At 43.1% G+C, this 26,469-nt stretch overlaps 1 protein-coding gene across 8 annotated transcripts in view; it reads left to right on the forward strand.

Annotated features, from left to right (window-relative positions):
- The window catches only part of PDE10A (phosphodiesterase 10A), a 185,461-nt gene that overhangs the window by 108,495 nt on the left and 50,497 nt on the right, over nt 1-26,469 (forward strand). For 7 of the 8 annotated variants that reach the window (XM_028723861.2, XM_028723857.2, XM_028723859.2 and 4 more), the window contains one exon: nt 24,673-24,801. In XM_028723861.2, the coding sequence (XP_028579694.1) occupies nt 24,673-24,801 (129 nt within the window). The remainder of the gene's footprint in view (nt 1-24,672; nt 24,802-26,469) is intronic. The other variant, XM_028723862.2, reaches the window with a different exon arrangement.

A 26,469-nucleotide genomic window follows, 5' to 3' on the forward strand; every position in this document is an offset into this window, starting at 1 on the left:
TTTCCCCTGGCATGTATTTAAAGACCCCTTAAGAAAATGAGGGTGGACTTCTCATGGTCTTCTCTTCCATATTTAATCACTGCAGTTCTTTCTGTAACCCCATCTCCAAATATAACAAAAATAGTTGGACCTTTTCCATTCTTGCCTGCCCTATTTAGCTGTGACCTGTTTGCCTCTAAAGTGGGTGATGGAGACCTATATTTTATAGCAAAATGAGCATGAGGGCAACTTAATTAATGCTTTCCTCTCCCTTACCCCCCTGCGCTTTGTTGCTGCAGGAATGTCTCCTGGCTTAGTTATTGAATCATAAATGAAAGTGCTACAGGCAACAGGGTACAAAATTTATTTATTTTATTGTATTTCTAACACACCTTTTTCTAAAGGAGCTCAAGGTAGCATACACGGCTCTCCCCCCCCCCCCCCATTGAATCCTCACAACAGCCCTGTGAGATAGGTCAGGCTGAGAGGCAGTGACTGGCCCAAGGTCACCCAGTGAGCATCATGGCTGAATGGGGACTTGAACCCTGGTCTCCCAGATTCTAGTCTGAGACTCTAACCACTATACCACATAGAGATAAAGCCCGGGAGTTCCCTTGCACACACATTTTAATTGTAAAAGTCAAACCACCCCACTTTGCTTTAGACATGAATGGGTCAGGCATATAAATAAACAAATGTGGCTCCCCTCATCAAGCTCTTGTTAGTTCTTAAATTAAAGCACTATAGGAGCTCTGGTTAAATTGGAACTTTGTTCTTCATAGTGAAATATTTAGGCTTCAAGTTATGAGCACAGTATAAGGGACATAAAACTTACCTGCAATTTGTATCTAAATTGAGAATTGCTTTAGTGTCCACTTTTTAGATCCTGAAGAAAGCCTGAGAGGAAATTCATAGTTCTTATTGGCCTGACATTGAGACAATTTTTGGGAAAAGAGATGAGTATCCTACGCTCCACAAATTAACATAGTATGAAAATAAACAACTATAAAAAGCGGAAATAATGGTGTCCAATTTGGCATTCAAGAATGTTTTGTTTGTGGTTATGTGATAATGGCAATAAACACAGTAGAAAAAACCAAAACAAAGGTAATTAACATTCCATAGTACTAAAAGAGCCAATAGCTATAAGTCAGGCTTAATTTGCATTTTTCGCAACATTTATAAGCTTCTGCCAGTTGCAACCCTCCCACCATGCAATTGAAAGATGTAAGGAGCACGCTCAGTTTATTTATTTATTTGTAAATATAAAATAACTGTGCTTGAGCTGGAAACAAGCTGTCAATTTGGTTTTCTCAAGCGGTGCTTCCTGCCTAGCTAGGGACAATGCTTATTTTACACTAGGTGAGAAAGCAAGTTATTTGCACGTTTGAGTTTATGTGTTCAAACAAGTCAAAGCTTACATCTATAGCTAATTGTCAGCATCCATCTATCTCAGGAGACTATGGGAGATTGAGCCTTTGGGGGCAAAGTCAAACTGTGGAAGAGTTATGGTGCCTGCTGTGGTTGTAGAGATGGATATAGGACAGACATGTGCAGGTGGGGCAGATGAAGGAGTCCGGTTTTGCTACTATGGGTGCACCATGTCATTTCTTCTCACTGCACTCCTCCCAGTGGTCATTCCTCCTCTGGTCACTATTGTGGATACAGAACCTGATAGTCTGTCTCCAGGCACTGTGCTCATTTGCAATGGATTTCTATACTGCTGGGTCAATGTTGTCAGCCTTCATGTCAGCTCCCTGTAGAACATGTCCTTGGGGATCCTGCCATCTTCCATTCCGTGCACATGACCAAGACAGTGTAAACATTGCTGAGACAGAAGTTCAAACATGCTGGGAATGTGGGCTTGGGAGAGCACAGCTTTGTTTGAGACTTGGTCCTGCCATGCGAGGCCCAAAATCTTCCTGACACAGCCCACATGGAAGGCATTGAGGGATCATGCCTGGCAGCTGTAAGTTGCCCTTGAGTCACTTCCATAAAGCAGTGTGCTCAACATGCAAGCCTAGTGGACCTTCATCTTGGTATTGGTCATTAGTATCCCATTCTACCATACATCATATTCTGTATGGCTAATAACATTCAGTAATTGGTTTTGTTGAAAACAAAATTGTAGATCAGTTCAGAGGGCAAAAGATCAGTTCAGAGGGCCATGAGACTAGAAGCGCTAAAACTCCGAATTGAGAGTGATTCCTTAACCATTTACCCACAGACAGTGTGTTTGCAGCAATATTTATTGTAGAGTCAGACAGGCAATAGACCACAACAGGCTACCTTCTCTGGCTTCCACTATTTTGCAGTCATGCAAAAGTTCTGGGACCTTTGATCATGCTGTCTAACTTGGCAGAGGCTATAGTGAGGGGCCATAACTGTTAGGTCTGAATATTTCTGTATTGGCTGTTTTGTGTGTGTGTACATTTGGAGTCAACCTAGCAGTTCGAAAGCACTCCTAAGTGCAAGTAGATAAATAGGGACCGCTTTATAGTGGGAAGGTAAACGGCGTTTCTGTGTGTGGCGCTGGCGCTGGCTTGCCAGATGCAGCTTCGTCACGCTGGCCACGTGACCCGGAAGTGTCTTCGGACAGCGCCGGCTCCCGGCCTCTTGAGCGAGATGAGCGAGATGTATAACTATTATTTTGTGGTAGTGGACTACTTAATGTGGGAATAAGTACAGTGGTACCTCGGGTTACATACGCTTCAGGTTACAGACTCCGCTAACCCAGAAATAGTGCTTGAGGTTAAGAACTTTGCTTCAGGATGAGAACAGAAATCGTGCTCCGGCAGCACAGCAGCAGCAGGAGGCCCCATTAGCTAAAGTGGTGCTTCAGGTTAAGAACAGTTTCAGGTTAAGTACGGACCTCCGGAACGAATTAAGTACTTAACCCGAGGTACCACTGTAGTCTTAAAAACTTTCTGGATTGATTTAGAGTGATATAGTGTTGAGAGAAGATGAGTAATGACTTACTGCATTTGAAGTGATGTCATAGAGATGAAGGGGTGAGAGTTCCACGAGTCACTTTGTCAGTTGAAGGCATCTGCTGATTGTAACTTTATCTGTTATCTGGAATGCAGTGAGATCATAACTTCCTTTAGCCCAAAACTGTTTCTGGGCACTGTTTTGAGGTAGCATGAGAATATTAGATGTCTTGTGCTCTACTAAACTTTTGTAGCCCTGCCAGCATTGTTACTTTTCAGGGTGCTTGTTATGAGAAATATGGATGAATACTTTCAGAACCCAAGTGACGCATCATCTAGAAGAAATTCATCGAAAATACCAGACAACTTAGCAGCAACAGAGAGTAGAGCCAGCCTCAGAGGTAGAATTGAGAACTGTATTTCAGTGGCAGAGAAAAAAATTGGTGAGCATTTTTCAGCTGAAATTGTGAATGTTCTCTTACAGGAGCAGCAAGCTGCTTAGTGAAATAGTAGCTTATTCATTTATTTTAGTTAGTAAATGTATACAACATACCCGATTCTCTCCCAGTTCCATTTTTTGCCTTTCAACAACCCTATAATGTAGGTTATACTGAGGGTGACTTAGCCAAGGTTACCTAATAATAATAATAATAATAATAATAATAATATCTTTATTGTCATTGCCCCCTCTCGGGGACAACGAAATTACTTGGCTGCTCCATCCACCCAGGTAGGGGGCACTCCACACAAAATCAAAACAATGAGATGGTTGCGTAGGGATTTCAACCTGAGTAGTCCAACACTCTTAACTTGTCTTGGTGCTTGTCTTTTAGTAGTTAATCCTTATTTAAGTGGTTGTTATGTAGGTTTTTAGAGTTACATTTTTAAATCTTTGTAAATTGCTTTTAGACTTGCTTTGAAAAAGTGATGACTAAATTTAATAAATCAATACATAATAACTAAGCATAGTTCAGACATTGCACTCTTCTGTGGTATGTGAATTATAAGAAAAGTTGGCTGTGGTGAGTGAAGTCAATGAGATTTATTAAAAGCTGTTCATAGATAAATCCTAGTGCTAGTTTTTCACTTCAGTCCGAGATGGGAGGCTGCTGTTAAGGAAAACAAGGACAGAGTGCAGAACTACTTGTCTGTTTATTTGGATTGCAGCCAATACAACAAATATATTTTGAATGCATAAACGTATCAATGCAATGTTTACATATTACTATTACTGTTGTTTGTTGTTGTTATTAAAGTGGTACTTCGGGTTACATACGCTTCAGGTTACAGACTCCACTAACCCAGAAATATTACCTCGGGTTAAGAACTTTGCTTCAGGCTGAGAAAAGAAATCGCATGCCGGTGGCACAGCGGTAGCAGGAGGCCCCATTAGCTAAAGTGGTGCTTCAGGTTAAGAACAGTTTCAGGTTAAGAACGGATCTCCAGAACGAATTAAATTCTTAACCCAAGGTACCACTGTATTGAGTTTATATGCTTCTCGTTCAGCCTGTTCTGCACCAGTTTCATTGGATACTAATATTTGCTTCTGGGAGCAATTAAAGGTGCTGGTTTAAACCCTTTAAGCTTAAAATGGCCCGGGTTTATCAGTAACAATTTCTCCCTGTATGAGTTCACTTGGCTGTTAAGATCTAGTCAGATATCAAAGAGTGTGATATTGAAAGTAACCCCCCCCCACCTTGCATTTTGTTGGAATAATTCCATTCCATAGACACCGTAAAGACACTTTGCTCACTTGAACCATAGTGATGTACAGTTGTACTGCTGGACAAATGATAAAAGTAGGTGTAAAGTTTAGGGAGAACATTCTTCATCAACAGCTCTATGCACTTTAGATTTCCAGAGTAGTAATCATGGTAGTCTGTTGCAGGAAAAACAAGAATCCTGTGGCATTTTTAAGCCTTGAAATATATTATGGCATACTCTTTTATGGACTAGGGCTCACATCATCCATTCGTTTAGATTAGAATTAAGTCTAGTAATCCAATCCAAGAACTTCGCCCACTTGACAGCGCCCATCACAGATTGTCTCAGTAGCAAGAAGAAGTTCGCCTGGACGGAAAGTGCCCAGCAATCCTTTGAAAGACTGAAGGAGGCGTTTGCTTCGGAAGAGCAGCTCCTGCACATTGATCTGGGGAAGCCCATGAGGCTGGAGACCGACGCGTCCGACCGAGCCATTGGGGCGGTACTATTGCAGCCAGGGGCCAAGCAGGGATGGAGGCCGTGTGCCTTCTTCTCAAGGAAGCTGAGCAAGTCGGAGCAAAACTATACGGTGTATGACCGCGAACTGCTTGTGATCTATGCGGCGTTTCGCCGATGGAGACATCTGTTAATAGGGGCGCAGCACAAGATCCAGGTTTGTACTGATCACAAGAACTTGGAATACTGGAGGACCGCGCGAGTACTCAACCAGAGACAGATTCGATGGGCACAGGAGTTCTCCAAGTTTTCCATCGAGATCCGATACGTGCCGGGAGAGGAAAATGTAAGAGCAGATGCGCTCTCCCGGAAGCCAGAGTACATGGAAGGAGAGGGACCACCGGAGATACGGCACGTGATCCCTGAGGACCGATGGGTGTGTGGGGGAGCGTTGGTTGGGAAACGAGAGCTGGGCAGGCTCACTAGAAACGACGTGTTCGCCCAAACTAAAATCAGGGAACTCCGAGACGGAAGGGAAAACCATGGAGGGTTTGAGGAAAAGGAAGGGCTGCTGTACTATAAAGGGGCGCTGTACGTACCGGGGGAGACCTTGAGGGGGAATGTACTCAAACAACTCCACGACAACCCAACAGCGGGGCACTTTGGACAGCACAAAACCATGCTGCTCGTCACCAGGCAGTTTTGGTGGCCAAGGGTGAGGGAAGATGTACGGGAATATGTACGGGGGTGCGACCGCTGCCAAAGGGCAAAGGGGGAGAGGGCTGCCCCCGCAGGGTTACTGGAACCGCTACCCACGCCGGGAAGACCCTGGGAGGTGGTGTCCATTGATTTTATGACAGATTTTCCCAAGTCAAGGGGGAAGACAGCAGTCATGGTAGTAGTCGATCTACTGACGAAGATGTGCCATTTCATAGCTTGCTCACATGCGGTGACGGCAGAAGAGACAGCCAGGTTGTTTGTGGAGCACATCTTCAGGCTGCATGGGGCTCCTTCGAGAGTCATCTCAGATCGCGGGAAACAATTTACTTCCCGGTTCTGGAGGAAGCTCATGAGCTAGCTGCAGGTCGAGGTGGGCTTCTCGATGGCGCGACACCCAGAAACCAACGGGCAAGCAGAAAGAGCGAACAGTATACTCCAGCAATACCTACGCTGCTACGTCAGCGAGAGACAGAACGATTGGGTAGAGAAACTAGCGCTGGCGGAATTTGCGTACAATAACGCTGAACATGTATCCACAGGAATGAGCCCGTTCATGGCCAATTATGGGTGTCACCCCAGGGCCTTCCCGGGGAGGGGGAAGGATGGAGTGTACCTGCGGCAGAGCAGTTTGTGGAAGAAATGGAGGCCTTGCACCAGCAACCCAAGATGAACTTAGAGTGGGCCAAGGAAGTTTACAAGAGGCAGGCAGACAAGCACCGTCGGGAGGGGGAGGCCATATGGGTGGGAGACCGAGTGTGGTTGTCAACCCAAGGGTTACCCCTAAAGGGAGGGTGCAAGAAGTTGCAGCCAAGGCGGCTGGGACCTTTCAAGGTAACACAACAGGTGAACCCTGTGGCATTCAAGCTCAAGTTGCCTGACAGCATGAAGATACATCCGGTGTTCCATAGGTCCCTACTCTCACCGTACCGGGAGGGGAGGGAATTTCCGGGGAGGGAGGGAGGAGTCACCACCCACCCGCGGGTAGAGGAGAGGGAACACCACAACCAAGCCACGGAAATACTCGATTCAAGGTGGCGAAGGTGCCAGGTGGAGTACTTGGTGGCTTGGGAGGGAGAACCCGAGTCAGAAAACACGTGGGTACCCGCTAAGGCGATCAATGATGAATATCTAGTGGAAGAATTCCACAGCCTGTTCCCAGATAAGCCAAAACCACTAGCGAGATTCTGGGAGGAAGAATTTGGAACCACAGACGATGAAGAGGACTTTGTGGGTTTTCCTGACTCCGAAGAGGAGGGAGGGGAAGTGTCAGAGAGGGAAGAATCAGACTGGGAGGCCCACCCCGCGAGAAGATATCGGAGCGGGTGGGAAGCGGATTTTGAATCCTCAGAGGATGACGACAGCTCCTTCAGGGGATTCCCCGCATCGTCGGCCGAGGAAAGGGACGAGGTTGGATCAGAAGGTCGGGCCGGGGGTGGAGGGGGTCCTGGGGGGGAAGTGGATGTCAGGGAACTGCCATTGGAGCTAGAGGCGGAGGGAGGGCTCCAGAGGGATGCTGGAGAGGGTCCTAGTAGGGAGAGAGGCAGCCCATCTGCTGGGGAAGGAAATCAGCGTAACACCAGTGGAAAAGGGGGGCAGATGGGGGAATCGGAGGGGAGGCTCCAGGACTCTTCACCGGAGACCAGCGGAGAGAGTACGGGTACTGCGCTGCCCACACCCTCCCTGCGCAGGAGACTTCCGCGCAGGGAGAGTAGGAGGAGACTTGGCGTCAAACAGCTTTTATGCTGGAAAAGGTTCAAGAGACGCCCACTGACAGATTCTGCCAGCGACTGAGACAGCCACGAAACTTGAGGCTGTCTAGACAGAGAGGGTTCAACCAGGCAATCTAGCCAGGAGTGGCAGCAACTTACGCACAAGCAACCCCTAGAACCATTACAATATGGAAACACAACATAGTCATGATAATTCAAGGACTTGCATAGGCATTTTACCCAGCTCTTCAGTGAAGCTTGGATAAAACAATTCTTTTCATGTGGTGTAAATTTGTGGCTAAGTGAACTCTGGTATTCTGATGAGCTGTGCTAAATTTAAAAAGAAATTTCATTTTTAGAGCACAGCCCTGCATCCTCACAATTTCTAACACATACATAGCATATAAAGGAAACTTCTTATTTAGCAGTGTATGAACATTTTCACTAAATTTGCAGTTAGGGTAGCTGCTATACTGGGAGTGGATATACTTTTCTTTATTAAACAGAAAAGGCTTTTCTTTGTCATTGTACTTGGTACATATGAAATATAAAGCTGCATTAAAATATTAGTCTGTCTGAGCCAAGTACTACCTATTCTGATCGGCAGCTAAGACCTTGGGAATCACTGGGACTTTGTTGTTGCTGACAAAATAAAACTTCATGAGCGAATGGAATTTTAAGAACTTGCTATTTGAAACGTCATTCTCTATGGCGAAAGATCTGTACTTTACCTTTCTGACAGGCAGTGGCTATTCAAGGTCTTCAAGCCCTCAGACTATAGATCTTTTTAACTGGAGATGCCACTGTTGGATCCAGGAATTTTGTGTTATGCAGAAGTTCAGTATTTGTGGTCCTCACCAATCCCCTCCCCTGCATTTTCTGGTTTACCTAGAGGGTTTGAGGAGAAGCAGAACCTTTTCTCTCAATTATGTGGTTTATATAGAAGATAAAAGAGCAGCAGCAACAACAGTGGTAGCCTGCCCTATTTGGAAAGGACTCAAGCTGTTTTGTACCTGCTCAAAAACTGCTGTGGAAATGAGACCACTGGGGTAAGAGTGTATATGATGCCTGCGGTTCTGCTTGCCAGGTGTCTGGGGGGTACTCACCTATGGCAAGCAGACTTGTGGATGCCTGATTTACATATGTAAACCCAATGCTCTTTTGCTAAACTATGGCTCCTTGTCACTTTAGGTAAAGGGACCCCTGACCATTGGGTCCAGTCGTGACCGACTCTGGGGTTGCGGCGCTCATCTCGCTTTATTGGCCGAGGGAGCCGGTGTACAGCTTCCGGGTCATGTGGCCAGCATGACTAAGCCGCTTCTGGTGAACCAGAGCAGCGCACGGAAACACCGTTTACCTTCCCGCCGGTGCGGTACCTATTTATCTACTTGCACTCTGACGTGCTTTCGAACTGCTAGGTTGGCAGGAGCCTTGTCACTTTAGGTGGGGGCTAAAACTCATAATATTGGTGTGGCCCAGAATTTTTACTAGTAGTGTTTATGCAATAGTCATAACATAGTTTATAATTATAAGGAGGTATTTCCATTTAGAGTCAAACTCTAATAAGCATTCTTTTTGTCTTCAACAGCATTTCTTTAAACATGCCTTGAAGCAAAGAGATTACATAACTTCAACAAAATTTTCTGAATTCATACTTTTTGTGTAATTGTATTGGTCTCATAGAACCTGCAGTTGGGAAGAACACCCGCCTTTTTGGATGAACTAAAGTTGCAAGTGCTGCATGTGTGAACTTTGAATTCCTTTGTTCTTCAAGTATAGGTTTACAGAAGCAAAGCTAGACTTTTTAAAAGTGAAGCTATATGACAGATAATGTCATCCACCTCCTGCCAGTGGCTTCTGAGGGTTCCCCAGCCCTCCGTCACAGATTAATGGAGGGCGCAGGCAGCTGCAGGAAGGAGGCAAGAAAGGGTAAAGCCTTGTTGAGGAAGCAGAAGTCCTTTCAGCTTGTACACAGGTACCATTCAGTTTCACTCATCATCTGTAAATATTTAAATGGAAGTTAAAGAATTCCAATTGAAATGAGTGAAATTACTTGGGAAGTAGAAGGTCTGCCTAGTTTGATTGCCAACAGATTCTGACAAGGCAAATTCCATGATAGATTTTGGGAACTTGCTCAGATGACATATCTATAGACATTTCAATGAAAGCTAAAAACAAGTTAATAATTTAGCAAATAATTCCATTAAAAAAAAATTGCAGCAACTTTTTTTTTTTTTTTTTTTTTTTTTTAGCAAGCTGTAGGTTGAAAAAACATTTCTGGAAGTAAATTGCTAACGTTTCCCTTCCATCTCCAGTGGTGCCTATCAGCATGTGTTCTAGGCTGAATATTGCTTCAGACCTTGATACAGTAGTTGGAGAAGGAACAATTCATACACTTCCATGCTGCCTATGGATTCTTCCAGGGTTGCAAACTAAGCTGGCCCTTACATTAGAAACTAGCATGAGGCAGCCTATGAAGAAATTCCACTGAACAAGCTATTTGCTGCAGAAGACAGAACAGATAAAACACATGCTATTTTTGGTGCTCAGAAGTAAATGCCAGACCTGACAGAGTATTCACAATGTATGTGAGTATTATTGAAATAATGAGGATGCTGTTTAACAGTCCACCTTGTATTCCACATCCCAGGGGTACATACTCTTGTTTCTTTGTGAACAATCGATTCTGGAAACAGGGCTCCTCCTCTGCTTTGAACACTTTGTCCTTATGCAATTACTACAGGAGGGAGGTGAGAAGAGCTTAAACCAAAGAAGTTTATTCATAGTGCTACTTGATGCAGCACACTTAGCCTGCAATAGCCTGGGAAGCCTTCAAGTCTTCACGTTTATTTAAATCACCTTATTCTCCTGCCCCTCCTTTTCTCCCTGTACACGCTGCAGTAGTTGAAGTGCAAGGCTTTACAAGCTGATAAGAACCACATGGTCCATTGCCATAACTCAGGAGTCCCCACTGGGCCTTCTGACGCACACAGTCCTCCCCTGATGTCAAACAGCTGATAAGTAGCACCTTGGCACTCTTCCCAAACATGTGCGCCAGAGAGGAAGAAAGGTTCTTTGTCTGAAAAAGGCAGCTCTGTTGAAGCATTTTTAAAAACATCTTATTGCTTTCCTTGAAACAGAGCCAGAATCCTGTCTGTTCAAACTATTTAGTATTATTCCTAAATTACTTGGCAAGCACGAATGTCCACCAGAAAAGTGTTTAAATCACCGTGTGCAATATTTACTTCATTGTGCTGTTGGAATCAGATACGGAATGCAACATGCAGTGTTTGTAAAATAGGAAGACTCAGCTAAATTCTGCATGGCTTAAGGAAATTGTTCATAAGTTCTGAAGTTTGTCTTGCAAAATAGTCAGAGCTTTGATCTTCAGTTGCCCTAACACAAACAGAAGGGCTCCGTCTGTTCATGAAAAGCTTATTTGGTATAATGAATGCTCCTACTGGTGAAAGCAGTGTGTGTGTGTGTGTCTGTGAGAGGGGGGGGGCTATTTTCACTCTCCTTTCCTTGGAGTCTCCAGCACCACCTCCTGCATTGCTCCAGAGCATGGGTAGGCAAACTAAGGCCTGGGGGCTGGATCCAGCCCATTCTCCTTCTAAATCCGGCCTGTGGACGGTCTGGCAATCAGCATGTTTTTACATGAGCAGAATGTGCCCTTTTATTTAAAATGCATCTCTGGGTTATTTATGGGGCCTGCCTGGTGTTTTTACATGAGCAGAATGTGTGCTTTTATTTAAAATGCATCTCTGGGTTATTTGTGGGGCATAGGAATTCATTCATTCCCCCCCCCCAATATATAGTCTGGCCCCCTACAAGGTCTGAGGGACAGTGGACCGGCCCCCTGCTGAAAAAGTTTGCTGACCCCTGTTCCAGAGAGTCCTCCAATCTTTTAGAGCAGGTTGTTTGGGAGTGGGGTGGGGGCAGGAGAAGTAAGTGAAAATTGCGCCTTTGACCAGTTGGAGCATTCCATGAGTGGACTTCTCCCCATAGAAGCTTAGGGTGCAAGTCCATATATTGTGCCAGAAAAGAGAGGGTACTAAATGCAAATAACTTCTTAGAATTTGCACATTATTTCAATACATTACATAGCCCATAGTTTGGAAATAGGTTTTTTTTTTTTTAAAAAAATTCACATACTCCAATTTTTTACTTAGTTGGAGTTCTTGCTGGCTGGCCCAAGTATGGCATAGTGATTAGAGTGTCAGACTAGGATCTGGGAGACCAGGGTTCAAATCCCCATTTGGCCACAAAGCTCACTGGGTGACTTCGGGCCAATCACTGCCTCTTAGGCTAACCTACCTCACAGGGTTGTTGTGCGGATTAAATGAGGAGGGAGGAACCATGTATACCTCCTTGAGCTCCTTGGAAAAAAGTGTGGGATGTAAATACAATAATTAAATAAAAATAACAGTTTATGTTGCATTTCAATTTTGTTTAAATACGTTTAGATATACTCCAAGGATGGCTGTATATATATTTCTTTATTTAACTCAGAAATAATTTCTTTACTCAATATATCTCTGTTTAGAATAAAAAAAATAATGTTCCTACTCTGTGCATTAATTTTTTAAAGCTATTTGGACACTCATCATGCCTATAGTTGGTTGTTACTGAAATGTACGTACATTGCAACAAATTATTACATAGTTACTACCTTGCCTCCCCCCCCCTTTCCCTTGAGACTATTTGTTTAATTATGCAACTCAAATAATTCTGTTTCAAACTTAAGACAGTTCTGCCTGTGTTATGCCTCTGGGTTGTTATGAAGGACAGTTTTGTGTTTTTCTATTTGAGTTTTTCAGATTTATCAGCTGACAGTGAAAAACAGTTTTCTATGACATGAGGACATTTTTGTTAATTTGTCAGACATTTAAGATTCAGCAACACAGAACAGTTCTTAAAACGTGTACTATAAGACTAAAAGAACCTCATTGGTTCTGGCTGAGGTTCCATCTAGTGCAGCATTCGTTCTTTAACAGTCACCTACCAGGTTCTTCTTGGGTTCACAGCACCTGTAACTCTGCCTCTGGACTTGGAGGTTCTGTGTTGCTACCATTGCTAACAACTGTTGATAGATCTGTCCTCCAGTAATTTGTCATACAGTCGTACCTTGGATCCTGAATGCCTTGGTACTCGAACGTTTTGGCTCCCGAACACTGCAAACCTGGAAGTGAGTGTTCTAGTTTGCGAACTTTCTTTGGAACCCAAATGTCCGACAGGGCTCCCGTGGCTGTAACTTCATGTCCTTTTATAGAAGTAACTTTACTTCCCTCAATATTTCCCACTCTCAAATAGCTCTTTCAAGATTTCTCATGTGAAATGGAAATTATGAAAACAGATGGATAATGAGCTATGTTTAAATGAGTGTTATTTTTGGTATAATTTTTACATTGCCATTACAAAGTACCTTGAGAACAGTGAATTATGGCTTACTGAAAGAAAGAAAAAAGATACTAGGTAAGACGTGCATAATAATTACTTAGAGAAGAATGGAGAAAATTCTTGGATTCTTCTGGATAAATCAGCAACCCTTTCTCTCTTTACTGCTGGGGAGACACCCAGTGGACCAGGCTAGGCAGTCAGGTGAGGCTACCCACTTGTCAATCACCTGATGCCACAGTGACATCAGGTGACCTCTTTTCATCTATGTAATTTGAAATCAGACTGGGGATAAAGGCACAGTGCTTTGCAAGGCATGACATACAACTGGCCATTGGTGCTTGCAGAGCCTGGCGTGTGGCGCTTTGCAAGGCCTGAGGATCATATGATGTCAGGTGCAGGGCAGGTGGATGTGGCTTGGTCAATACTGCCTTGTATGCCAAATGGAGAGGCTTGATGGGATTAATTGGGCCTGAGGGCTGGTCTCCACCCCTGTTTTAATGTGCATGGCTGTGGAAAGAAGCAAAATCAAAGGGCATAATGGATAGATGAAGCAGAGCCATGAGAGATCTAACAAGAATGTCATGTACGTTGGAGACAGATGTCACTTTAGGAAGTTAGTAGAAGAAAACAGTATGAGTAATGTTAAGCCTCTGTTTCTGACATGAAAATAGATTTGTACAGTCATACCTCAGCTTGAAGTTGCTTCAGGTTGAGCGTTTCCGGGTTGCGCTCCGCGGCAACCCGGAAGTAACGGAACGTGTTACTTCAGGGTTTCGCTGCTTCAAATGCGCAGACACTCAAAATAACGCCATGCGCATGTGCAGAAGCGACGAATTGTGAATTGCGCACAAGCAGACGTGGGTTGCGTTCTGCTCTGAATGCGAACGGGGCTCCGGAACGGATCCCATTTGCATCCAGAGGTACCATTGTATTCACAGCATGCTGAATTTCCTGCATTGGAATCTATGGATTTAAAACCATTTAAGGAAGAGCTGCAGCATTGGAGGGAAACCTGCAGCTCATGGACCTAATTAGACCCATCAGAGGTTGGTCAGCCAGGCTGTTTAATAGCAATGATAACAATAATAACAGCAGCAGCAGCAGCAGCAGCAGCAGCAACAACAACAACAAATTATTTATATGCTGCCCATCTGACTGGTTTCCCCCAGCCACTCTGGGTGGCTTCCAACAAATCAAAACATCCAACATTAAAAACTTTCCTGTACAATTGTTTACGGCAATTGATGCCCAACTTTTCCAGACCTGTTGCCATATATGGCATGAGTTATGGGAAGGCTCAAACTGTGACGCGAGACTTTAAGCCAGGCTTCCTCAACCTCGGCCCTCCAGATGTTTTTGAGACTACAATTCCCAGCATCCCTGACCGCTGGTCCTGCTAGCTAAGGATCATGGGAGTTGTAGGCCAAAAACATTTGGAGGGCCAAGGTTGAGGAAGCCTGCTTTAAGCTGTGACTAAAAAGGAAAGAAGATTTAGGATGGATTGTTATTGATTTTCTCTTTGAATTCAAGTCAGGGATACAAAGGAACACGTTTCCTTTTCAGGCACAGCTTGAATGGCATGGATTGCACCCACAGCTGCCTGCAGGGAAAGCTTGTGAGGGCTGCATGCAACCCATATGTGCTTTGCAGGGAGTTCTGTGCTATGCATTATTACCACACTGTTTCAAGTGTAATGCACACTCATATGACCCTTGTGCAGAAAGCAGTTCTGGATCTAAAAAGCTGTTGACTTACACTCAGTACTCGGGTTAGGTAGGTGCAGTAGGTAGTAGGTGCCAGATTCTGCCTATTCCCTCACCTTCCCTCTCAATTGGAGATAAAAGCTGCCAACATAGATGGTGCTGATCTTGTATTGGCAAGGGGAGCCCCTTGTAAGTGCATGAGCAGGTACTGTGCACACACTTCTCCAGGTCCATTTTTTATTTTATGTTAGAAATTCTGTGTATCCTCCTTTTTTATGCTGTTCTAAGCAGTCATGATCTGCCAAAATCTAACATTAACATGAATGCTAGCCTGTATCAGTGAGAAACGATGCCTTATGAGGAACGGCTAAGGGAGCTGGGCATGTTTAGCCTGGAGAAGAGGAGGTTAAGGGGTGATATGATAGCCATGTTCAAATATATAAAAGGATGTCATATAGAGGAGGGAGAAAGGTTGTTTTCTGCTGCTCCAGAGAAGCGGACACGGAGCAATGGATCCAAACTACAAGAAAGAAGATTCCACCTAAACATTAGGAAGAACTTCCTGACAGTAAGAGCTGTTCGACAGTGGAATTTGCTGCCAAGGAGTGTGGTGGAGTCTCCTTCTTTGGAGGTCTTTAAGCAGAGGCTTGACAACCATATGTCAGGAGTGCTCTGATGGTGTTTCTTGCTTGGCAGGGGGTTGGACTCGATGGCCCTTGTGGTCTATTCCAACTCTATGATTCTAAGAAAGGTGTCTGTGTGATATTTCAGCTATTATGTGAGGGAAGAGTGATAATACTGGTTTTATTTGAGTAATGGCTGTCTTCACTGAAAGGTATTAGCTTTAAAATTTAATACAGTACTGTGATATTTGGCATTACCCATACTCAGAGTTGAGCTACTAAAATGGATGAACTTAAGTAACATAAGCATATTGATTTCAGCAGGTGATTTCAGCAGGTCTACTTGGAGTTTTAAAATCACCCATAATTACTGATGCTATTCAGCTCTTAAGTGCCACATCTAGTGGATGCAGTGATGATTCCATGCAAATATGGCCTAATTATGTTTGCAACTGCATAAATATAACTGAGGTTTCATTGTATTTGCTGCTTCTTGCCATATTTATGTGTGTTCCTCTTTCAGAGTTGCATGGCCATCAGTAATTTAAAAACTTCAACAACCCATTAAAAGATTCTGTAGTCCATAGCTGAACCATGATTTGAAAGTTTCTACTTGTGTGCCCATTCCTTAAATAATGAACTGAATTTGCATTCATATCTAGCTATTACATACCTAGACTGCAGACATTAGCTCAGGGGCGACTAAACATTCTTTTGGCTCAAAGGCCACAGTGAGGATTTGCCACCTCTCTGAGAACCACGTGCCAACCTGAGCCCAATTTATATGTGCACATGCACACTCAACCTCAGGGGGGGACAGATGAACACGGACACACATGCACATGCACATATTGACATACACACAGAACCCCTTCTGCCTCTGGCACATCATCATCACCAAGGTTTTGAGATAGGAAACAGAGGGATGCTCTTCTGTTTCTTAGATCTAAGAATGGTGCTGCAGCAGAAGGAGGAGGGACTCTTTTGAAAAGGTAAGAAGCTCTGCTGTCAGACTGTTGAAGATCTCTCCAAAACAGTGTGAGGACAACAGTGCCACCTATTGTTAAAAAACAAAACCCTTTTTCTGAAAGGCTTTGTTTGCCATCCAGAATCACCTGGGGAATCAAATTCAGCCTGCAGACCATAAGTTAGCCATCCCTGATTTAGCTCATGTATGAAATCACTAAAGTCAGTTGGACACTCTTGAATATAACTGATGGCATGTGGGATAATATCCTTAATGTGGAATCTTTGTGTTGATGGAACAAGTTGGTTGGATACCATTCCTTGGACTGGCAGGCTTAATCTACTGTTGAGGGGCTCCTATGCCTTGCTTGAAAGTTAAGGATGGTCATGCAAGGGGGTTCTGGCATACAGGTTTTTGTACAGTGGCACCTCGGGTTAAGTACTTAATTCGTTCCGGAGGTCCGTTCTTAACCTGAAACTGTTCTTAACCTGAAGCACCACTTTAGCTAATGGGGTCTCCTGCTGCCGCCGCTGCACAATTTCTGTTCTCATCCTGAAGCAAAGTTCTTAACCTGAGGTACTATTTCTGGGTTAGTGGAGTCTGTAACCTGAAGCGTATGTAACCCGAGGTACCACTGTATATGTGCACCATCCTCGGAATGTAACTCCTGTGCAAGATGCAATCGTACTACATCAGAAGAAATGTAACATCCTTGATGTTAAGTGAGCCCCTTGTATTGGTAAAAAATCTTTGTAAATTGAGCTCATTAATGTAATGCTACGTTGGTTTTTGTTTTTTCCTGGAACGATTAACTTACAAAATATTTTAGTGAAGAATTTAATTAGTGATTTTTAAAGTAGGATTATTTTTCCTTTATCGTCTAGCGTGTTAAATAACTTTATTTTGTAAGCTAAGTGTTCTATATGTTCCCACAGGGTGCATCAATTTAATGGCCTTGGGTTTCATTTTGCTCAGTTTATATGAGCTTAGCAAATGAGACGGCACTAGATCACATAAATAGAAGAGAACATTATGGTTTGAAACTGATTAAAACTGTATTTGGGATGCGAGGGTGGGAAATTAAAATAATTAATCCTGTGCTAACAGATTAAAAAGTCAGTAATGTCCACTGGCGGGAAATGGGGGAATGTCAAAACAGCAAAAATCTTAGATCATGAACTTTTTGAAATAACTAATGTTAATACAGTGGTACCTTGAGTTACAAATGCCTCAGGTTACAAACGCTTCAGGTTACAAACTCCGCTAACCTGGAAGAGTTACCTCGAGTTGAGAACTTTGCCCCAGGATGAGAACGGAAATCGTGTGCCAGCGGCGCAGCGGCAGCAAGAGGCCCCATTAGCAAAAGCATGCCTCTAGTTAAGAACAGTTTCAGGTTAAGAATGGATCTCCAGAATGAATTAAGTTCGTAACTAGAGGTACCACTGTATTTTAGTGTTCTGTGTATGGAGTGCTCATGGGCAGAGAGCAGTAAATGGTGCCTTTGAAAGTTTTTGTGGGCTAATATTTGGATATGCACAATTGAGCATGAAACTTTATTGCATGTGGTTTCCTGTCAATCTTCTTCAGTAACAGCAAACCAATGAATAGAGGGAGCTAATATATCTGATTTATAAATCTGAAATTGCTGTCAAATAAATTTAACAAGAAGTTCAAATGATAATTTTGTTGCAGTTGTGCTGAAGGAAGCCGCTGGTTTTCTTTAGTCTAAGCAGGGAACAATCCATAAAAACCTCAGGTCTGCTTCTCCTAATGCTTATGCAGAGTGATCATAATTAAGGCTGAACTTTGTAATTTAGCCCATAGATTACATGTAATAACAGTTATCACAGGAAAAAAAAATGTTGGTTTTGAAGGCTTAGATTATCGTTAACAGATGAAACATTTTCTTGGGAAGAAGTATCCATCTTCTTTCTAATCATGCCTCTTAATTAAAGGTTTCCCTTGCCTTGCTCTTATTTACTGTACTTCCTTATTTCCCTTTGAAAATAGTGGGAATGCAAAGATTGAAAGCAGGTAAAAGGAAACGTAACAAATGGGGAAAGCGGTTGTGAGATGGTATTGCCTTTTGGGTAGTAGATAAAAGATCTATATCAAGGTAGCATGTGACAAAGGTTTATTTTTAAAATGGGTTTTAAGACTATATGCTGCTCACCCTTCAGAACTTGAGGTCTCTCCAGTCCCTGAATACCCTCTCTGCTACAGGTAACTCACATCTTGCACAAGGGTTTGGTTCCAGGGGTCCATGTTTGTATGCAAAAAAGCATAAAGCCGTGAACCCCTGGAACTGGCTCCTGTGCAGTGTGCAGGACTGCCTATCTGGTTTTGGGAAGGTAGGGCTCTGTCAAGGTCCTAGAGTCCTCCTTCCTCCTTGCCCAAAGCCTAGTAGGTGCTTGCTCAGCTTTGGGAAAGAGAAGGGAGAAGTCTACGACGCTGCCAGAGCCCTTGCGCCTGATGCCCTGTTTACCCAGCTTTGGAAGGGCTGTGTGAGGCCTCTGAAATGCTGAAATGCTGACAGAGCCCTTGCAGCATCTTCCCAAAGCCGGGTAAACCGTGATCACAACTTTGCGCATGTGGGATGGGGGAAATAGATAAACGGAGACTGGGTTTCCTCCCTCTCCATTTATTTATTTATTTCCTCCACCAACCACGCAACGCTGCAATCATGTAAATAAAATAAGTGTAAGATGCATGGGCAGTTGGAGAAGGTATAAGGCAGGCATAGGCAAACTCAGTCCTCCAGATGTTTTGGGACTACAACTCCCATCATCCCTAGCTAACAGGACCAGTGGTGAGGGATGATGGGAGTTGTAGTCCCAAAACATCTGGAGGACTGAGTTTGCCTATGCCTGGTATAAGGGCTTTTTGGTGGGAAAACAAAGCTTGGATTCGATGGGAGAATAAATCAATTATATTCTCTGTAACTGAAAATGATACTTTCAATTTGTTTCCACTAAAACACATTCTGTTTATTAGTGGTTGACAGATTTTGTCCAAGCACAACTGTTAGGTACTGCTTAGGGCTTTTTTGTGTGCTGTGCATTCTTCACTTAAATGGATTGTGATTCTTTATTTTTATTTTTTTTAAAAAAGGTCTGACTTGAAAAGGATATTATAAAATTACTGTTGAATTCTGATGTTTTGAACAAAGAAGGGATTCATTTAATGGGATTAGCTTCTAATCCAAATGAAGCAGTGTACACACATGCCATGGATGCCTTAAAAAATTACTATGAAAAGGGATTTCTTACCTGTGGATTTTGTCTTGATAAGAGGCAGGAAGGTATTCTGTTATGATTCACTCCTCTTGCATGGACCATAAAGGCATGGCTAGTCCTTCTGTCATCCCAATAAACTGCAGAATTCCCCCCCTTTTGCATGCTGAAACAGGAATTCACAGGGTAGGAATTTCCTGTTCCCAGGATATGCAGGACATTATTTAGCTCTTTGGGATGTACCATCCTGTCTCATAGTGGATATTTTTTTTAAAAAACGGTATTGGAGCCTCATGTGGTTTCCCACTTCAGGGTGGGAAAAGCTTTCCCAGAATGTAAAGGCCAATTTAAGGTCACAGCTTTGCAATCAGTCTAGACTCTGAAGTAAGACTTATTAACAGGCAGTGCTTGGGGGTGGGGTGTAGGTTAGGATTAGTACAGTTGTGGATATCTGATTCTATCATTGGTTTTTAGAAACTCATATATTCATAGTTCTACAAAATTCATTTTTAAAAAATGATTTACAGTAATGCATCTTGATCTATTGTGCTCTAACGTACTCAGGGGTTCTCTGTGAACATAAGAGCTGGGTGAACCTATGGATTGTGTTACTTGCATCTATATGCAATGTAAACAGGACTGTGTTTTATGATGCTGTGCACTTCCAGTTTGTCTCTATTTTTGGGTGGGATCCAATTGGCCAGTTCAGGTTGCATAATTAAAGTTGGTTTGGAGCTCTTGCCCAACCAACCAGTCCTGGCACCAGACTTTTGCAAGAAGGAAAGTGACAGGACATAGAAACTGGAAAGTGGGACAGCATCTGCTTGGTGTAATGTCACCTAACCTCCCTGCGAGTTAATCAGAATGAATGCTCAGTAAACACCCAATGTCCTCTAATCTGCCTGGAAACAATAAAACAAACTCTCTTGAAGCAATCATGGGTGTTCTTAGCACTAGATTCCATCATTCAGCAGGAATATTAAACGGTGGTATACACATGCTTTGGCTATAACTTAAAAGCAGAAGAGATTTCACTTACATTTATATTCTGCTCCATAACCAAAGTTTCCCTGGGCATCTGACAATGATCAGTTAAAATATTCTAAAAATACAATTTAGAAATTTTAAAATGCAGAATGTGGCATTGAAAAGTATTAGGCAGCATAAGAATAAAACAATCCAACAGAATTCTCAACCAGTGCAACAGATCTAAAAGCAAAAACATTTGACTGGATTCAACTAGCCTGGCGTGTTGGTGAAAGCCAGCAGAAGGACTCCAGCTAGTGCACAAGAGCTCCCCCCCCCAATGTTCCCTCCCAGAAGAAAATCTGCTCTGGAGGGTCAGGAGAACCAACAGAACAATGTGGGGGTGGAGAGGAGACATGGTTCTGTCTGACAAGCAGAAATGCATGCATTGATGAAAAAACCCTCTTAGTGCCATGTTGAATTTCATCCATTAAATGCTGCTAAAGAGCCATTAAAAATGCTTAGAATTCTGGGGAAATAAGAATGTCCTCATATCAAAAAGGATATAGTGGGCACCAAGAGAGCTTCTCTGAAGAGGACATTCCATCATCAGGGTGTTATAGCCAACAAAGCCTTCTTCCTGGTGGCCAACTGCTTCACCTTATTTGGTGAGGGCACCTGGAGAAGGGCCTTCAGAGGTGACCTCATTGTCTGCGTAGCTATATGTGGGAGGAGGTGATCTATCAGCAAATGATGCAGGACTTAACCAGCACCATGAACTGAGCCAAGAAACACTGGGAGGCAACTCTCGGAGGACAGGAGTAATGTCAGATCCCCCAGTCCCAGTTAACAAGCTTGCCACCCTATTTTGGACTGACAAAAAATTCTAGACTGTTTTTGAAGCCAGCTCCACACAAAGCGCATTGTAATAAAATATTAACAAGAAGGTAGCAAGAACATGGATAACTGGCAAGGCTATCTCTACCTAGTTAAGTGTGAAGTTTATGACCCAAAGCTGATAAAAGGCACTGTGAGCTGGTAAGTCTATAATTCAAAGCTCACTAGGTAGGTAGCCTTAGGCAGACCATGTATCCCTGCACATGTGTAACTTGCTTACAGGCCATGTTCACAGACCAGAGTGGGGCCGCACCTTTAGTCTTACTCCTGACAAACATGCATTGTGAGCAATTGTCTGAATAGAATGGCAGAGATGCTAGACGCTCCTTGTGCCTAGATGTTACTTCAGGATGGAATCTACACACATATAAACAATGCTGTGAAAATGCTTTTTTAAAAAAAGTTTTGAAAAATACATTGAATTTGGCATAGCTCACTGTCGCCGTCTTGTGTCACATTTGTATATTGCACTTTACAACACATTTAAAACGTTTTATTTGCAGCTGTGTAGCTGAGTCCCCTGACACCCAGTTGTACTACACATGAGCAATGCATAAATAAGGTACATCTCTCAGCCACAATACCCCCATAAGAATAATACTGACTTTACAAGTCAGTTGTTATAAGGATTATGAGTGTATATGAAGTGTTTTGAATGCTTTAGAAGCATTACATAAAAATATTATTATTGTAGAAATAATGATGATGAAGGAATAATTTTTTCTTATTTGTGCTAAAACAAATGTTTCTTATCCACGCATTCACAGTGAGAAGCAGTAGTTAAGGAGTTATTCTAATTAGTTCTGTCCCCAGCAGAACTAATTATCACTTTTGTATTCAGTGTGTTTTCTGTTTGTGAAAACATGCAACTTACTCCCTCTAGGCGATTTGCTGCACTTGTTTCCGACACACCTTTGAAAAATATTTGTATCGTATTGCTCTTGCAACGTGAAGATAGGAAATGGATTTTTGCAGTGAAAAACTTGTAAGATCAGGAAAACCTTGCATGCTAAACTCAAAGTTATGAGGCGACCAGAGCTGCTTTTTGAAAATTATTATTAAATGTAAGCTGTTGTTTTTCTAGTACAGTGTTTTGAAGATACTTGTTTTAGTCTCAGTGACTGTGATCCTGTGATTATTATGCATAAACAGGACCGTGGACATCAATGGGCTTTAAGTAAGGGTAAGTGAGGACACAGAAATGACTCTGTCATGAATAATGACATTTTGTCATGTATGTTAACATTTTCTGTTTAAAATTCTACCATGTCTGTCAGGCTATTATTATTGCTTTCAGTTTATTTGTGTATTTGATTACTTCAGTACTCTCAGAACTGTGCTATTGTTTGCTGCTGTTACCCGCTCATTATCTTTAAAGTGAGAGTCTTTATTTTCATGCTGTAGAACAGGGATAGGGAACTTGCAGCTTTCCTGATGCTGTAGGATGCTAACTCACATTTTGGCCAGTATGATGGGAGCAATAGCCTCAAAACGTCTGGAGATTTCCCATTCCTGCTGTACAAGTTGCAGGCATGAAAGACAGACATACTTGCTGGTTTGTCTATTCAAAGCAGGCAAGAAACATTCCTAGTACAAACTTGTTTAGTACCAATTTCTTTAAGTTTGGTATGCTTCAGATGTTGTTGGGACTACAACTCCCATCAGCCACAGTCATCATGACCAGTGGTCATGGATGATGGGAGCTGTGGTTCAACAATATCAACAATCAAGCAGGGATGAATCGTGACACACAAAACAGGTGGACCAGCTTTAGGAGGTTTGTCAGTACTCGCATGCAAGATTTTTGCCTTGTGTTTGAAACTTATGAAGGGAGCTTTTTGGCCATTTTTCTCTGGGAATAAATACTGTTGGAACTAGCACCTCTGTCTTTGTGTAATGACTAGAAGATGTGTGAGGCTAAGTCAAGCATGAATTATGCTGGCAGAGATTTGTTGCCCTGTTTCATTTTTGGAACTTGTGGGAAAGTCACATTTGAACCATTGAAGAGCAACAACGGTTCAAGCTCAGAATTGGGCCATGTCTGCTTAAGTAGCCAACTACATGTGTACCGTTTGCAGGCTTTATTTGTTTTTGCCAATTGTAATTCCAATGGAGTGAATCTGGTGACATTGCAGTGGGACATGGTATATTTTCATTAAGTACAATTCCTTTCCTTTGAAAAAAAAATCATCACAATACCTCCTTTATAAGATTCCACTTTCTCTTTCCTTTCAGTGCAATAACTTGAGGTCTGTGGTTATATCCAAATCTTAACTACTCTGCGTGTGTGTGTGTGTGTGTGTGTGTGTGTGTGTGTGTGCATACTTGTCTCTATTCGTATACGTATGCTTTTCTTTGGAAGAAGAAATATATTTGGAAATAGCTCCTATTTTGTTTTGTTTTATGAGATGAATAGGGTACTCTCCAGGTCATGACCTTGCACTGTGCTGCTGAGAGGAGTCCTAGTACATGCCATCATTCAGTTGCTATCACACAGTGCTATCTGGCAATGGCAATTTCTTCGCTCACCCCGCCCCCCACTTAGCAGTAGAGACTTGTGTATTGCTTTCAACCCATGTGCATCCACTATTGCTTCTTAGATCTATATCAATGGATAGCACACACGCAGGTGAGGTGGGGTGGGAATAGGGCTGCCATACGTCCGGAATTTCTTGGACATAACTGGAACACAGCAGTTGGAAACAGTGTCCGGGCAGAAATTGCTTAAATGTGTGGGAAAATTTGGCAACTCTTATTGGAAGCTCAGCACCTTGTGTCCTGATTTTCACTTTTTGAAATATAGCAAATGTCTGGTAATCTTTATTTTTAGATCTGCCCCCCCCCCAGATTTTTCATGTGCCATCTGAAACTTGTTCAGACACATGTATCTGAAATCACTTAAGTGTTGGTTTGTCAACTCAGTGCAATGTTTCCTCAAAAGTCTGTTTCTACTTTAACAAAATGCACACTAATTAATGCATGTTTACATTAATTAAAGTTGTTGCTTTAATTTTTTTTTTTAATCCATTTAGTTACTTGTCTACTTGGCTCTCTTTCAAGGTCCTCCAGACACTTGGCCCTTCATATTTACACATTGGTTTTCATTTGCCAGTGGCTCAGCAACTGTTTGCCTACCTTTAGCTTTCTGCTCATAGGTTGATTTCATAGTGGTCAGTTAGTGGACTTTCATGCAATTTGTTACTTGCAGACTGCAGGCCTCCATTATATCTTTCTGTTATCACCTTTTGAATTATTGCAAAGTTTTCAGGCCAGGTGATTCTGATGTACATGGCACAACAGAGCTCATTCCTGATTGTCTTTTTTGTTATTTCCATAACATTTCTCATTAAAATAGTCATAGTATAAACAGCAATGTTCTCTTTTTCAGGTTTGACAGATGAAAAAGTGAAGGCCTATCTTTCTCTCCATCCCCAGGTACTGGATGAATTTGTGTCAGAAAGTGTAAGTGCTGAAACAGTGGAAAAATGGCTGAGAAGGAAACACAACACAGAGGAAGGTAATATCTCAGTAACTTTTGGAATCATTCTCCTGATGATTGGGCTGATTCTGGAATTGTATTTCCATACATTTTTTAACATGCAGTTGTAGGAATAGAATCATAGAATCGTGGAGTTGGAAGGGACCCCAGGGGTCATTTAGTCCAACCCCCTGCAATGCAGGAAACTCAGCTAAAGCACCCATGACAGATGACCATCCAACCTCTGCTTAAAAACCTCCAAGGAAGGAGAGTAAGTATGTCTTCTCCTCCTCCTTTCTGAGAAGTTATTTTGACTTACAAGCACAGCCATAAATCAACGGAGTTGGGCTTCCTTGTGCCTCTAGTGGGCAAAGGCAGGAGTAGCTATTACAAGGAGATAGGCTGTCCCTTCTTCAGTTTTTTGCTCTTGCCTCGATAAAGCAGTCGCATTGCCTTTGGCTCTTCTTATTTCATCATCTTGGGTTAGCTTATTCTTCCTCACTTCACTCTTTAACCCTCTTATTATTCTTATTCTTATTTCTTAAAAAAAGAAAAATTCTAGATCTCTCTTCCCCCTTTCCTGTTTCCCCTCTTCAGAAGAGGGAGAAGCAGGCAGCTTGCCTGGGGCGTTTACTCCTGGCTACAATTTTTATCTGATTTCACCGATCATGGCTGTGGGCTGAGCTTGGCAGCAGCTAGGATGCTAGAAAGCTTCCTGGAAGCTCTGCAAGTGGCTGTGGCAGTGCTTGCCCCCACCCTGGAAATCAGAGCAGCCCTTTGCAGCTTTGGTTACAGATAGCATCCCTTTGGTACCAGAGGATTCTTACAGGCACAACTATGTTTGTCAAGATTCCCCCAACCCCCCCCCCCTGCAATCCATGACAGAAAGGGTTTCCTGACAAGGCCCAGATGGGCCCAGTGCTCCTGAGCAGGCAAAATCAGGCCTTTGGGACCCACTGCTTCCTTGCAGCAGTTGTGTGTGGTGACCCTCTGTTCCCTCATAAGACTCTGCCCTCCCTTAAAGGGTGAGATGGCCTCTTTGGGCTCACAGCAAGCCCTGATGGGCGATTGTGAGACCCAGCAGCCCCATAAGGCTTTGCGAAACACGAAGCATCTACAGTCTACTGCCAGTGTAGTGCAGAAGCAGTTTAGGTGGGAAAATCAGGAGAAGTGGACCCATCGTTCTAGAGAGAACGATGGGTCCACTTCTCTTGCTTTCCCCACCTAAACTGCTTCTGCACTACACTGGCAGTAGACTGTTACCCTTGTTCTCCCTGCTGTTTCCTGGCTACTGCATGTCCAGTTCAGTGCCCCAGAGGAAACTAGCTCAGCACAGGTTGTGACATAGGCTTGTCATTCCTCTCCTTCCTGGGCTTTGAGGATTATCCTTCTGCCCATCCTCCACTTCAACACAGGCCCAGAGATCTTCCTCTCTCTACCCCAGTCAAGATTAAAGCTGATGCCAAACTATTGATATTGTCCAAGAGGATGGACATCATGTTGTTAGCCTGTATCCTGGGTCTATGCATGTTGGCCTCACAATTCACTTCACAGGCCCAATTGCATGTGAGACTGCTTCAGTGGTTCCTCTTACCACACCAGTGGTTGATTATCCACAGCAATCATCTCTATGTTCCAATCCCTCCCATTTACAAGAGTGCATGCACTGGTGGACCAGGGAGACCAACCTTTGGAAAGGTTTGGCTA

Source organism: Podarcis muralis, chromosome 3 (genome assembly GCF_964188315.1).
Source record: "Podarcis muralis chromosome 3, rPodMur119.hap1.1, whole genome shotgun sequence".
Taxonomy (NCBI): domain Eukaryota; kingdom Metazoa; phylum Chordata; class Lepidosauria; order Squamata; family Lacertidae; genus Podarcis; species Podarcis muralis.